The 14,488-nt window shown below is 40.5% G+C and overlaps 1 protein-coding gene across 1 annotated transcript in view; it reads left to right on the top strand.

The window, feature by feature from the left end:
• The window catches only part of LOC124718906 (PHD finger protein 14), a 173,349-nt gene extending 162,080 nt beyond the window's left edge, over positions 1-11,269 (top strand). Inside the window, exon 17 of the mRNA XM_047244553.1 lies at positions 10,814-11,269. Coding sequence (XP_047100509.1) covers positions 10,814-10,834 — 21 coding nt within the window. The 3' untranslated portion in view covers positions 10,835-11,269. The remainder of the gene's footprint in view (positions 1-10,813) is intronic.
• Positions 11,270-14,488: the final 3,219 nt, after the last annotated feature.

The raw sequence follows: 14,488 nt of genomic DNA, 5'->3' as shown, positions 1-14,488 counted from the left end.
CGGCTATCAAATGGCAGCAGATCTAGGCATACCGCACGACCTTGCTAGATACGTGTTTAAAGCGTCCAGAATGAATTGTCACTGTGCTTTACAGTGTGTGCCGTTCTGAAACTTCCCAGCAGATTAAAACTGTACACCAGACTGGAACTCGAACCCAGAACCCCGTTTTGAGAGCTACGCTATTACCGACTCGGCTGTCTGGCACGACTCGTGGCCTGCCCTCACAGCTTTACCTCTGCCAGTACCTCTTTTTTCTGAATGGCCAGCTGGACAGCTAAATTGGCAAGAACAGTTCTGGGTCTGAGTTCGGCACACAGCCTTAATATACCAGGAAGTTTCACATTTAAAGTTTATCGGACAGTACTCGAGGATTAGTACACTGTTTTTTCAGCTCAGGTAGCATTTTTTTATCTTTCTTAACATTTCTCTTAACATGCGGAACCACTGATTCCAAAATAGCCTTCCTGTACACAAATTGAATTGATGTTTTTCACTGAGCCTTCAGCCTAATTGCTAGAGGCAAATTTCAGATACGGTGTTTAGTACAACCAAGTGAGTCGCCTAAGCATTTTTTTTTTGTCTCAACCAGTGCGTCATACTGGATCACACTGGAAATATCCCAAATTCCGTTTCTTCTTTAAGAAAATGTTAATGAGGTTATTTGCACAAGATGTACACAGAAATAGAACTAGTCGTACATTTACAGATCTGGTTCTGTAGGATTGATCCCTTCTTTAGCTGGTCGCTAGACCCCCTGTATAAACTGACAGTTATTCTAATAAAACAGTGTGTATTTTTCATAAACAACTTGCTGTTAACTTCACCAGTTGCAGCTACATTGTCTCTGTAGGAATGTTTGAATAGCTGCAGCTGCCACCTGGCAACCTAAAATATATATCTGTTATGGCACTGACACTCCCAGTAACTTGGTTCGTCTTTGGAGAGGCTTTTGGTAAAGGTTTACCTCTACAAAAATTTGTACACACATTTATTCAGCTCATAGTTGTGCATCCCAACACATCAACAACAGATGATAACGTTGAAATGATAATGTCCAAACTGTGAAGAAAATTGTTTTGGAACATCGTCAAATTACCATAAGAGAAGACGCTGAGGATGTTGACATATCTGTCACCTCGTGTCATGCAATTTTTTCGTATGTTTTGGGCACGAGACGTGTGTCAACGAAGTTTGTTCCAAAACTCCCCAATTTTGATCAGAAGGAGTGTTACGACATCAAAACCAAAGCCCGATCATCCCAATGGAAGCACCCAGAGAACCAAGACTGAGAAAAGTACACCAAGTTCGATCAAATGATGAAGTTTTGCTCAATCTTTTTTCAATTACTGTGGCACAGTGCGTAATGAATTTTTGCCTCTAAGTCGTAAGGTCAATACCTTGACGTTATGCACCGTCTGCGAGAAGAAATATGCAAAAAAGTCTGGAATTGTGGAAAAATAATTCATGGCTTTTGCATCATGACAAGGCACCTGTTCATTCATCATTGCTAGTGAAAGATTTTTTGGCCAAAAACAACACGACAATCATGCCTCTGCCACCATGTTCACCGGATTTGGCCCCCTGCAACTTTTTCCTGCTCACAAAAGTAAAGAGATCTATGAAAGGACGAAGATTTTCAATGACAGGAAATGAAAACTGCATTGCTGTGGAAGTACTCAAGGCTGTAACAAAAAGTGCTTATGAGAAGTGATTCGACAATTGGAAGAAGCGTTGGCAGAAGTGTATTGTATCTACAGGGGATTACTTTGAAGGGACAACATGAATATTGATGAATAAATAAATATTTTTTCATAAAAATGTAAAATCGCCTTACTTTTTTAACACACCTCATACTAATAAACCAAAGCCTAGCACCTGCTTCACCCACGACTCAGCCTATGTGATCATTCTATTTCATATTCCTACAAAGTGTTTTACGCCAGGAACTTGTATGAGTCGGTCAATTCCCGCTGTGATTCATTGATATTATAGTGACAGGATACTACATTTTTGTTTTTTGAAGTGCACAGTTTTACATTTTTGATCATTTAAAACAAGTTGCCAATCACTGCACTGCTTTGAAATCTTATCCATGCCTCACACTATTTGTACAGCTTCGTTCCTACTGTACTTCATTGTAGATAACTGCATCATCTGGGTAAAGTTTGAGGTTACTATTAATATTGTTTGGAAGAGCATTAATATATAATGTGAACAGCAAGGGTATCTACGTCTGACAATGATTCTCCATCTGAGGTGACATGCTGTGTCCTCCGTACCAAAACATTCTCAGTCCAGTCACATCTTTGTGTGCGAGTTTTCATCTTTGCATAACTACTGCAAACTACATCAGTTTCACCCTATGTACTGTATTCAGGCCCACATGTCACTCTACTGTTATCAAGCAAACCAATATCAAATTAACTGATCTGCGATGGATCAGTTTGCACTATCAAACCACCCCTTCTGTCAGTCAAAGTGTGCAATAAAGCTCATTTCTCTACAGTTTTATTCAGTAGACTTTCATTGATCTATCCATTTACCCTTCAAGAAATCTTGTATTGCATTACATTTCAAAAGCTTCCATTCTCTCTTTCTATGTTTATCATCCACATATCACTTCCACTGCATCACAAACAAATACTTCCAGGAAACACTCAAATTTATTTTCATTATTAATTTAGTTCTCTTTTTGGGGAAATGGTTTCTTCTTATTGCCAGTCTAAGTCGAATGTCACCTTCACTTCTGCCATCGACAGTTATTTTGCTGCTCAAATGACAAAACTTTGCCTCTACTTTGAGCATCTTACTTCCTAATCTGAACCCCCCTACTTATAACATGAACTGAGCAATAAAAGCCCTGTTCACTGTAACATATAATAAAAATGTATTTTTCCTTGTTGTGGGCACACTAGTGCCATATCTCGAGCATTTTAAGTAGCCAGAGAGTGTGTCCTCAGTGAGGAGTAACTAGCATCAGTCTTTCACTGCGCCTCTCTCATAAGTCCTTGTCATTAAAATACATCTATGAATTATCACCAAAAAAATTATCCAGTGCTAGTTAAGTTCAGTTGTCTTGCAATCGACAAAGAAAAATTATATTTGACCACCGAGGAAAAATACTACAGAGTCAAAAGACAAAATATTTTATTTTGTAATAATTTGTAAACCAAAACATTATTTCAAATTTAAAAATAATATTTTTTTCCTTGAAAAAGACAATTAAAAGTAGAGGAAAGATAAGATTTCTCTCTCCTCTCTAGAACATTTGTTTCTTTACTAGCAATATTATGAAAAGGAAAGTCTGCTGATTAGCATATAGTGGAGATGTTGAGTCGCAGACAGGCACAACAAAATGAATGCTAGACAAGTAAGCTTACAGCCAAAAAGGCCTTCATCTAAATTAGGCAACATGCATGTGTGCGCACGCGCACGCGCACACACACACACACACACACACACACACACACACACACACACATTTTTCTCTGCCTGCCAAGGCCAGACTACGAGCGACATTGTATGATGGGAGAAGCAATTTGGGCATGGGGATAAGAAGGAGTCTGTGGGGAGGGGGCGGGGGACACCAGTGTAGGGGTGGGGGACAGAAGTGCTGATTGTGGGAGTATACAGGGACGGGATGGAGAGAGGGTAGGGCAGCTAGGTGGCCAGACTGGAGTAGTTGGTGAGAGGATGGATGGGTCAGGTCTTGCATCTAGGTCTATTACAGGTATACGAGCCACAAGGGAAGGGGTCATGTAGGTAGGGATGAGAATATTGCTCAGATTCCGCAGGTGGTGAAAAATCGCTGTGGAAGGAGCGAGAAGTAAAGTGGGTAGGACCTTTCTCATTTCAGGGCACGACGGGAGGTAGTTGAAAGCCCGGTGGAGAATGTGGTTCAGTTGCTCCAGTTCTTGGTGGTACTGAGTCACAAGGGGACTGTTCCTTTGTGGCTGGATGGTGGGTCTTTGGGAGACGGTGTGTGACTGCAGAGACCGGCACGGGAGAACTGTTTATATTTCGAGAGGGACCATTCACCGGTACAGATGTGACGGCCACGGGTGGTCGGGCTGTACGGAAGAGACGTCTCGGTATAGAAAGGGTGACAACTGTCAGAGGGGAAGTATTGCTGGTGCTCAGTAGCTTTGACACACACAGAGGTACTGGTGTAGCTATCTTCGAGGTGCAGATCAGCATTGAGGAAGGTGGCTTGTTGGGTTGAGGAGGACCAGGTGAAGAAAATTGGAGAGAAGGTTTGAAATTATGGAGGAATGTGAATAAGGTGTCCTCACCCTCTATCCGAGTCGCGAAGATCAACCTGTATCAGGTGAGGGGTCTGAGATTTGGGTGGTTAGAAAGGATTCCAGAAGATGCCCTACGAATATGTTGGCACGGGATGGTACCATGCTGGCCCATTACCATATTCCGGATTTGTTTATAGGTGATGCCTTCAAACGACAGTAACTGCAGTCGAGGATACAGTCAGTCGTGGCAACCGGGAAGGAGGTTCTGGTTCGGAATCGGCCTCGTCCTTCCCTACTCGACCCCTGCTCCCGTGGCCCGTACCCCTGTAATAGACCTAAATGCAAGACCTGTCCCGTACATCCTCCCACCATCACCACCACCACCTACCTCATCAAAGGCAGGGCTACCTGTGAAAGCAGTCACACGATCTACAAGCTAAGCTGCAACCACTGTGCCACGTTCTACTCGGGCACGACAACCGAGTTGTCTGTTCGCACGTACGTCCAACTGTGGCCGAGAGACAGCCGGATCATGTAATTGCCGAACGTGCCGCTCGACTCTGCGTGCTTCACTGCCTGTGCCGTCTGCATCCTTCCTACCGTCACCAGCTTTTCCGAATTGCACAAGTGGGAACTATTTCTGCAATATATCCTACATTTCCGTAACCCTCCTGGCCTCGACCTTCAATAGCAACTGTCTTTCACGCACCTTTCCTGTTCCCACTCTGGCACTACACAGCCTTCTGTTCCACCGACGCACCCACACTCTTTATACTTCTCACCTTTTCCACTCCCTTCCGTCTAACCTTCCGACTTCACCTAGCTGCCCTACCCTCTCCCTGCCTCGTCCCCGTATGCTCCCACGTGGAGCACTTCGTCGTGCCCCACCCGTACCGTACTCTCCCTTCCCCTCTCCACCCCGGCATCCTTACCCCCACCACGGTGCACTGTCGCTCGCAGTCTGGTCTCAGTAGCTACAGCCGTTGGTCGTGTGTGCACGAGTTGCGCTTGCGTGAATGAATGTGTGTTGTTCAAATTAGAAGCAGGTCTTTTGGCCGAAAGTTCACATTTAGTTTTCTTTTCCTTGTACCTGTCTGTGACTCGTCTCCTCTGTATGGGGAGTAGCAATCTTATCATTTTCCTAATATTGTCATTATTCCAGTGTTTGAATTTGTTTCTTTTGTAAAATAATTTTCAGATTAACAGTGCAAAGGGTATCTTCTGACAGTTTTATGAGTGGAATAAACTAAAAACTTTGGTTTTGAAGCCGCTATTTCATAATACAAACTTTTTAGCATTTTAAAATTACAGAATTTTAAAGTTGGCTTTCTTTCCTGCAGATTCGAGGCAGCGTGTCAAGTATTGGTAAAGTGGTTGGTGAACTATTAAACTCGCTGAAATGTGTTCACATTTATGCCTGCAAAAGATTGAGGAGGAGCGCTAATTGTCCAGTAACAGCATTTACCATTAGATATCCCATACTCATGTCAAATATCACCGAGAACACTCATTATGTAAAATACAGGAAAGGTAATTACTTAACCTGTAGAGGAATGGTGCATAGTGCACAGAAACACTAATAGGAAGCAGTTAACCCTCGGTTTTGAGCTCTTCACCTGTTGCTAGTTAGAGTACACACATTCACACATACACAGCCACACAGTCACCTCATCAATCCTTTTCCTTCATCTCTCTTCCTTACCTTTCGACCCTTCTGCCAGAAGAGTCACCGGCTCTGAAACCTATTTTTTTTACACATTTTCACATTACACGTTTTCTCCTGCCGCTGCTTGGTGAGTAGATTATTTTCTCTATCCAATTATATCATCTAATTTTCAACCTTTTTCTGTTACACCACATTTCAAAAGTCATCTCGTCTGAACACCTTATCATCTGTGTTTCACTTATGTACAAGTCTACTTCTCTGTTTCTCTTCAGTAATAAATAAGTAAACACAACGTATATCATTTTCACAGGAAGTTTTTTTTTTTGGGGGGGGGGGGGGGGGGCGGTTGAAAGGAGATCAATACACCAGCAACATCAATGCAATATTTACATCTACATGCATGCATGAATAATCTGATGTGGCGGAGGGTACTTTGTACCACTAGTACTCATTTCCTTTCCTTTTCCACTCACAAATGAAGTGAAGGAAAAATGAATGTCGGTATGCCTCCATACAATCCCTGATTTCCCTTATCTTGTCTTCACGGTCCTTACACAAAATGTGTGCCTGAGCCAGCAGAATCATTCTGCAGTCAGCTGCAAATGCCAATTCTCTAATATTTTTTCGATAGTGTTTCATAAAAAGAATATTGTCTTCCATCCTACAATTCCCCTTTGAGTTCACAAAAAATTTCCATAATATTAACATGCAATTTGAACCTGCCTGTAACAAGTCTAACAACATGCTTGAGAATTTATTCGATGTCTTCCTTTAATCTGTCCTGCTGGGGATCCCAAATACTCGGGCAGTACTCACAAATGGGTCACACTACCAGTAGCGTTCTATACACAGTGTCCTTCGTAGACGAGCTGTACTTTCCCAGAATTCTCCCAATAAATTGAAGTCGACCATTCGTCTTCCCTAGTACTGTCCTTACACATGCATCTTTCACGTCGCTTTGCAATCTGGTCTTGGGGAGCACAAAAAAGACGAGCTCAGTCCTACTGAAGAGGAAAAGATGAATAAAGTAAATACGGCACACCAGAGAATAGTAAATTAAATGGTTTATGAAATATCCCATTCCAGAAATAAGATGAGGAAAGAAAGGTAGTGTTTTATTTCTGGTCATTAGGAACGGAGCACAAGCACACATTGTAGAAGAACGTAACTGAAATTGATTGTAATTGTGTGAGAGGTACCCACCTGAAACTTTCATAATTGTTTGTGAAATTACAGAAAACGCAAATCCAAGTTGTCCGATAGGTATCGGAAACTAGGTCCTCCCGAATACGAGTCCAGTTCACAACTCTTAGAGCACCTAGCTTAACAGAGGTAAAGGGCAGGGCTAGGAGAGCAGTCGGGAAGTTAAAGTCGGAGGTGGGTGTGCCGAGTCGGTACTGCAGTTGTTATGACATTGTCACCCTGGACAGTGTGTGTCTTAAGTTTCCTCCTCTCTTAGTCCTGAACACTGTATCATTTATATTCTGTACTATTTCCTTCTTCCATTTTTGTTCGAGAGAAATTATGTTACTTTTCTTTCTTTCATTTTCTCTCTCTCTCCAGTTTATTAGCATTAATATTGAAAATGTTGTTACGGTTAGTTGACTAAATGCTGTGAGATTTTTCTAATAATATCAGTTATTTGGACATACATAGAAGACCATTCCCAATTCTATCACAGAGCTATAAGTGATTACAGATTCACTTATTGCGAATTGGTGCTTTTTTATGAGGGTCTTATGTGCTGGGCCCAAAAGGAGGAGACTGTGGCACTTCTGCATCAAATCAACTCGAGAAGCATTAGTCGATCCGGGAAATAAGATAGAATTGTCCCACACCTTAAAAATATCCCAGTATTTGTCGTAAGTTATATCGGAGGAGGAAATGTAGTGGAACATTTAAATCTCGACAACCGGAAGAATATTCGGAACGCGGTCCTCACAGTTGTAGTGCAGAGTCTCGGCCACTGCACCTGTCGCCGTTCCCGCTCAGCCGAGTGCGCGTCTCCGGATCGGTCCGCCGTGTTACCTGGCACAGTGGAAGCTCACGTCCTGACCCTGCTCACCGTGTTCTTACTTGCCCACAATTAATACGCATTCAACCTCTCTAACACTTCCCCGTCCCCTCCCCAAACTGCAAGGAACCACTCACACTCTAGTTTTGAAGTAGAGTGCACACTGTCTTTTTAAACGTGGAAGGCTCCTAGTACACACACTCTCCACATATCTCTGTACTTTGCACATCACACATTTTACTATATATTTAGGTCCCTCAGTTGGCACTAGAATTCCTTTCTGTCACTTCTCTCACCTTTCACCTCGCACACCAGTTTACTGACGCGAAAAATGCCAAAATGCACTACGGTTGGGCGTCTGTATTAAACTGTAGACCCCCGTATAACTGTTTGGGTCACGTCTAGGTAAGTGTACGATCTGTACTTTGGAGATCTCGAAACTGAGGCTGCTGTCGAACGGGCACAACGTCTCGTCCGTCTTCTCGGGCACCCGGAAAACAGGTCTTGCACCACAACATTATTGCATTTTCGTTTCTCGGAGACTACTAACTTTGGTTTCTGAATGAGAACAACTCGTAGAAAGGTGAGTTATTTGCTTAATGTCTTCCATTTATTGGAGGACTTCGATTGACCTCAGAATCTGCGTGGTCCTTATCACAAGTAGTCGTACCTCTATATATAAGGGAAGTTCAAAAAGAAACGAGCTGGAGGCATAATTAAAGAATCCGGTACCTGTATGTTAGAAGTACTGAACCCGGCTGTCGAGACACTCGTTCCACTGTGACGCGAGGCGGTGAATGGCTGTCTTGTAAAATTCCCAGGGCTGCAATGTTAACCGGAATCTCAGGGAGAGAGGTCTGGACTGTGTGGAGGGTGGCCGAGAACCTCCCATTTGAATTTCTGTAGGAGTGCCGTGACCGTGTCGGCCGTATGAGGCTTTGCACTGTGAAGGGTGGTCGAGGTTTGCGAGTAATGCTGGGCATTCACTGTTGTCCCTTGCTGGGGGAAGTGAATCAGAAGGGGGCCATCTCGGTCAAAGAAGAATGTCAGCACAGGGGCACCTCGGACGACGACGACGTCCAGCTGTACATGCGGAACTGGTTAACATCGCAGCCCGGGAATTTTATGAGACAGCCATTCACCGCCTTGTGTCACAGTGGGACAAGCGTCTCAACAGCCAGGGTCAATACTTCTAACATACAGGTACTGATTTCTGTAATTATGCCTCCGGCTCATTACTTTTTGAATGTCCCTTATACAAATGTGTAGATCAGTGATAACTCCGTGCGCTCGGACTCTGAGAAAAAATAAATGTACTGTATTATGTGCAAATAGGTGGGGAAGACTCTCAATTGTTCAGCTACACAACTGAAATTGAAACACCAGAAGTGACGATGACAACTGTAAAATATCTAGGAGTATTAATGTCAAGTGACTTACAGTGGAGTGACCACATAAACCTGTGTGTAGAAATGGCAGATACTAAAGTGAGATTCGCTGGTAGAATACTGGCGAAAAATAGTTAGCCTACAAAAAAAAAGCAGCTTACAAAAACCTTATTCGACTAATTGGGTACTGCTGGGACTCTTCCCAGATAGAATTAAGAGAACATATAGAAAACAATCAAACAGGACCACTGTGTTTCATCACGGGGTTTGTAAGATGTCACTGTGGTGTTCACTGCTATTTAAGTATGTATCCCAAAAGAATCAACTCACATACATGTGAAGTAATGATCAGAACAGTCCAACCAGAGAATTCACCCCACTTACCAGCTGTCTAGCATGAATAGTGGGTGGGGGCAATATATTATCTATAACGTACCTTAAAGTTAATAGTAAAAATTGGTCTTAAAGCCCGTATTTAACACGACAGCGCCCCGGAGCTTGTCCTTTCGGAAACTTGATAACCCGTCGAGTCATTCTTTTCGAACTGTAGCAGTCTCCCACGTACCTCCTCACCCTCTTACGCGTCTGCTCAGTTGTAGATGCGACAGATACTTCCCCACTCCCACTGGAACGCATGCCGTCTCTCGCAGATACGGAGACCTTTACGGGTAGGACTGTAGGACGTGGGTGACGTCGAAACTGGTGACGGGTAACACACTGTACGTTAAAAGGTGGTTGTACAGGAGGCACCACGTAAGGCTCGAGAACCGTCTGTCGGCAAAGAAACTTTCCGAGTTCCCCGAAAGTCGTATTAATGCAAGCAGACAAAAAATATCGGCACTTTTCCTAAGTTTTTAATGTAGCACAAAAATTCTTGGAAAAAAAAAACAAAAAAAAAAAAACACATTTTGCATACTTAAATGAAAGAATCGGATGTCTGACACCTGATTATTTTTCACAGTGCCGGAACAAACACACCAGGTACAGACTGTACAAAATTAACACTACAGGCTTAGTACGAATAGCTTTAAGAGACACTAGTAGTTTCCAGTGTCATTTCGTAGACAGGAGAGAGCTAAAAATACATAATAATACAAATTTAAATTTTGATACGTTACTGATGTGACTTACTCCAGACTGTTTTAAGAAATACCAGGAGCAAAACACAATAGAGTGCAGCAGGTAAAATGAGTGAAAAACTGAAATTTAAATTAAGCTTTGTACATTAATGTAGTTAAATATTCTGAATGGTCCCCTAATAAAGAACTGGGGCTCAAAATGTGTAGGCATGTTGAACCCCGTATTTTAAAAAAGGCCTATAATGTAAAGTTATTCCTGCTGTGTATCTGTTTCCTGGCATTGTAAAATCTCAAACTGAAAACAGTTTCGTTTGAAAGGTTCAATATAATTTTTGTCAAAAAGTAACTGGCTGCCCCCTCTTTACAACCTTACATCCAGTGTGGATTTACATTAATGAAGGTATGTTTTGTTTTTGTTGCAGGAAACTGATTCAGACAACTAGTACTGAGAGGGAACTTTTTTTTTCCAAGCTCAATGGCATTTATATCTTATTCTTTTCCTTAATTCGTAATTTGTATGTGAACAAACTGAGTGTGATAGAGTATTTATATCTTAATCTTTTCCTTAATTCATAATTTGTATGTGAACAAATTGAGTGTGAGAGAGCAATTATATCTTATTCTTTTCCTTAATTCGTAATTGGTATGTGAACAAATTGAGTGTGAGAGAGGAAATCTATGCGGAAGCTTTCTTCCAGTTGTGTATTTTCACAGGTGCAGGCAGCTGCCTGCTCCTTTTCTTCCCTTTGAATGTAATTGTTTGACACACAATTGGCTGATACAGCTGCTACAAACTTCCTAAACCCAAATGGTTCTTTTATATTACTTTCTTTTTAAACCAGTATTGTAATGTTATAATAAACTACTTTTACTGCAAACTGTGTTTATTTGCTGCTTTTTCCCTTCTCCTATCCCAAAGATCCATGAAGTAGCGTGTAAACAATGTTTTTCTTGTAGATACATGTGGGGGAAAGGGGGAGGGGGGGGGCGGTGCATGCAGTGCCGGATGCGTACCCTTGTCTGCAGTTGCGTGGGGCGTGGTCGTTTTGGAAAGGAGAGGGAGAAGTTGCTTACTGTAAAAATGTTGACTATTCAAAGATGTAAGTAAATGTATTGTGTACTTGGTATCGCTCAAAGAGGACACTTTCCAAAACCTTAACAACATTCTTGTTCCTTCAGTTATTTATATTATACTAAAGATTTTATTCTGGCATATCTTTCATCTTTTCTTTTTATTAAAATTTCCTAAATTGTTTGTTTCACTGTGGTATTCATCTAATTTTGAAATATTTTGCTTCCATGCACTTAGATGCTACTTTTACATGTTCGATACATTTTTGTATAGTTTTCCTCAGCTTTTGCCTAATGTTATATCGATTGACAGGGAATTATTGTGATATTTCCAAACCTATATGTGCAGTATACATGACCACAACAGCATTTCCTTATTAAACTGCAGTGTTGTTGTAGTTTTGTCAGTAAAGACATTTTCAAACAACAACAATGCACCATGCACTCTACGTAGCTGATGACGAAGCAATTTGCTGGTTTGAGTTTTGCAACATCAAAGTTTAATAATGAAATGCTTCTGTGCTTGTTTATACCACACATATAGGTTTGTAAATATTTCAGTAATTCACTATCAGTCGATATGTCCTTAGTCTCCAAAAAAAACTAATTGTCAAGAATAAGACAGATGTTGACAACACCAGGAAAACAGAATGAAACATGAAATGAGAAACTCTGGAACCCAGATCTGTAGGTAACTAGTACAGACAGAGATCAAATGGTGCCCAGCAAGTCACTAGTACATTGGAGACTGTGGATTAAAATACTATGGCCGTACCAGGAGAATGAAACCTAAGGATAATGCATGCACTGTGAAATCAGTTGGGAAAGTAAAAAAGTTATCTTAACTTGGAAGGTATCACACAAGACGATTTACAGAAAACAGAATTTTTCCTATCCAAAACTGAACAAGAATCATATACATTATTTTGGATTTTTTTTTTTTTTTTGGTCAATACACCATATCTCCCGAATTACTTAATCAAAATTAATGACTGAGACATAATGTTCAACACCTTGTTCACCACTAATGATGAAAAATACACAAATAGTTAAAAGTTTTTGTTTTCATTAAAAACCTTTATTTTGAAAACATTTTTATAAAAACAACGCAGAAGGTTCCAATTGTTGACAATTTGTTTAACAAACATGCATGACAGCTGTTGCTGTTGTTTTGATTCATTGCAAGCGTGGTCTATCACACAATTTTGGTCATACACATAAATGTAAAGAATTTAGAAGTCACCATCTATAGACAAACCTAATTTTACAATAATGCACAATAGTAGTTGGAGCTGTTTACTTTCTTTAAGCACGTGATATGTACTGCGCGAATAAACTGAATTATGTCAACTTTCATTGTCACAAGTAGGTACCGTATACTTTTATAAGTTAAGGTGACTAGATCATCACTGCTAAATTTACTGACTCCAATAAAACTGTGCTTATACCCCACTCTGATTCAACCGTGCCTTTCCAAATGATAAGAAAACAATTCCCAATAAAATTGTCCTTCACTATGACTGTTAATAAAATGCAAACACTTAAAAACGCTGGATTGTATTTACCAGAACCTTTCTCTTGCACGGACAGTTATAAGTGGCTTTTTCACGAATTCGCACAACGGTGATATTTCTGTTTGTGCTAAAGACATGTCAGGTGAAAAGTAAATGATGGTCACATTATAAGTGGTTACATTGCTTTCAAAGAAGTTTTGTAAAATAAAGAATTTTTAAGAAATGAAATAGATCGGACAAAAACAATATCTGCTTTTTATATGTTTTACAGTTAACCATATTGTGCATATAATGATATCGATTTTTTTCTGAGAGACTAATTTTTGTTATTACTATACAAAAATATTTTATTAATAAATACTTGCATTTACTTATTTCTCCTTTACTATATTATTTCTGTTAGAGTGCAAATTATTTGTACAGGTTGACTAGTAACAATCATAGAAAAATAAAGGAACAATTTTGTTTGAAATAAGGAAAAAAATACTTTGCAAAGGAACGAATGAACTATAGGCACTGAGAAAGGCCAACTAAATTTTCAAACACAAAGAATGTTCACTATGCAGCAGAGTGTGCACCAATTTGAAAATTTCTAGCCAATTAAAACTGTTTGCCCGACCAGGGATGTGAACTTGAAAAGTTTGTGTTTGGTGGGCGAGTGCTCTTCTGACAGCTATATGGGCACTGCCCTCGTAGCTCCACTTCCCCACTACCTCACCTCCTACAGGAATTCTGCATATCTCGCAGGACGAGCACATCCAGGACAAAGAATATCCCAGGGAAATGGCTTAGTGACAGCCCTGGCGATCACGAATTTTCTCTCCGCAATGGAGTGCACCGATTTGAAACTTCCCGGTAGATCAAAAGGCAAAAGTTCTGTGTCGGGTGCCAGTCCAATGTCCAGTTTTAATCTGCCAGGAAATTAAAAAAAAAAAAAAAATTAATATGGCTGCAGTTGGATATCAAGGACCAGTTACTTTCAAAATTAAAAAAGGCCAATTCATTAATAATTTCAAAATTTACTTCCGACTGCAAAACAAATTTCTTTCCGACCTTCTGTGTAAGTGTATGCCACCATAGATTTTAGCCAGTTTTGCACTAAGAATATCACTTTCTCACTGTCCTCCAATTATTCAAATTCACATTAGTTTTGTGGGTGTGAAAAGATCAAAAGAGAACCTGGGTGTGAGATTAAGATTGTAAGGAAGGTTATTAAAAATCTGAACTTTTCTTTTTCTTCTTAGTTCGTGTGCATCTGCAGCATCGTGAAGGAGAACAAGAGCGACAGATCTTTTTTTTTTTTTACTTTTGCATAGGTGCTTGTTTTAACAACTAGTCATTACTCTCTTCTTATCTTGTCTTCATACGTTTAAGATGAGTATTTTTGGCGCTGATGTTAAAGAATTATTTTATGTGGAAATTAAAACTATATTATGAAACGAACACACGGCGTCTTCAAGTTATTTCAGTAGTGATTCGCAATGGTTATCGCCAAATTTATAAACTAATCCA

This window comes from Schistocerca piceifrons, chromosome 10 (genome assembly GCF_021461385.2).
Source record: "Schistocerca piceifrons isolate TAMUIC-IGC-003096 chromosome 10, iqSchPice1.1, whole genome shotgun sequence".
Lineage (NCBI taxonomy): Eukaryota > Metazoa > Arthropoda > Insecta > Orthoptera > Acrididae > Schistocerca > Schistocerca piceifrons.
Note: the sequence above shows the minus strand (reverse complement) of the source record. Positions and strands in the feature narration are given on the sequence as shown.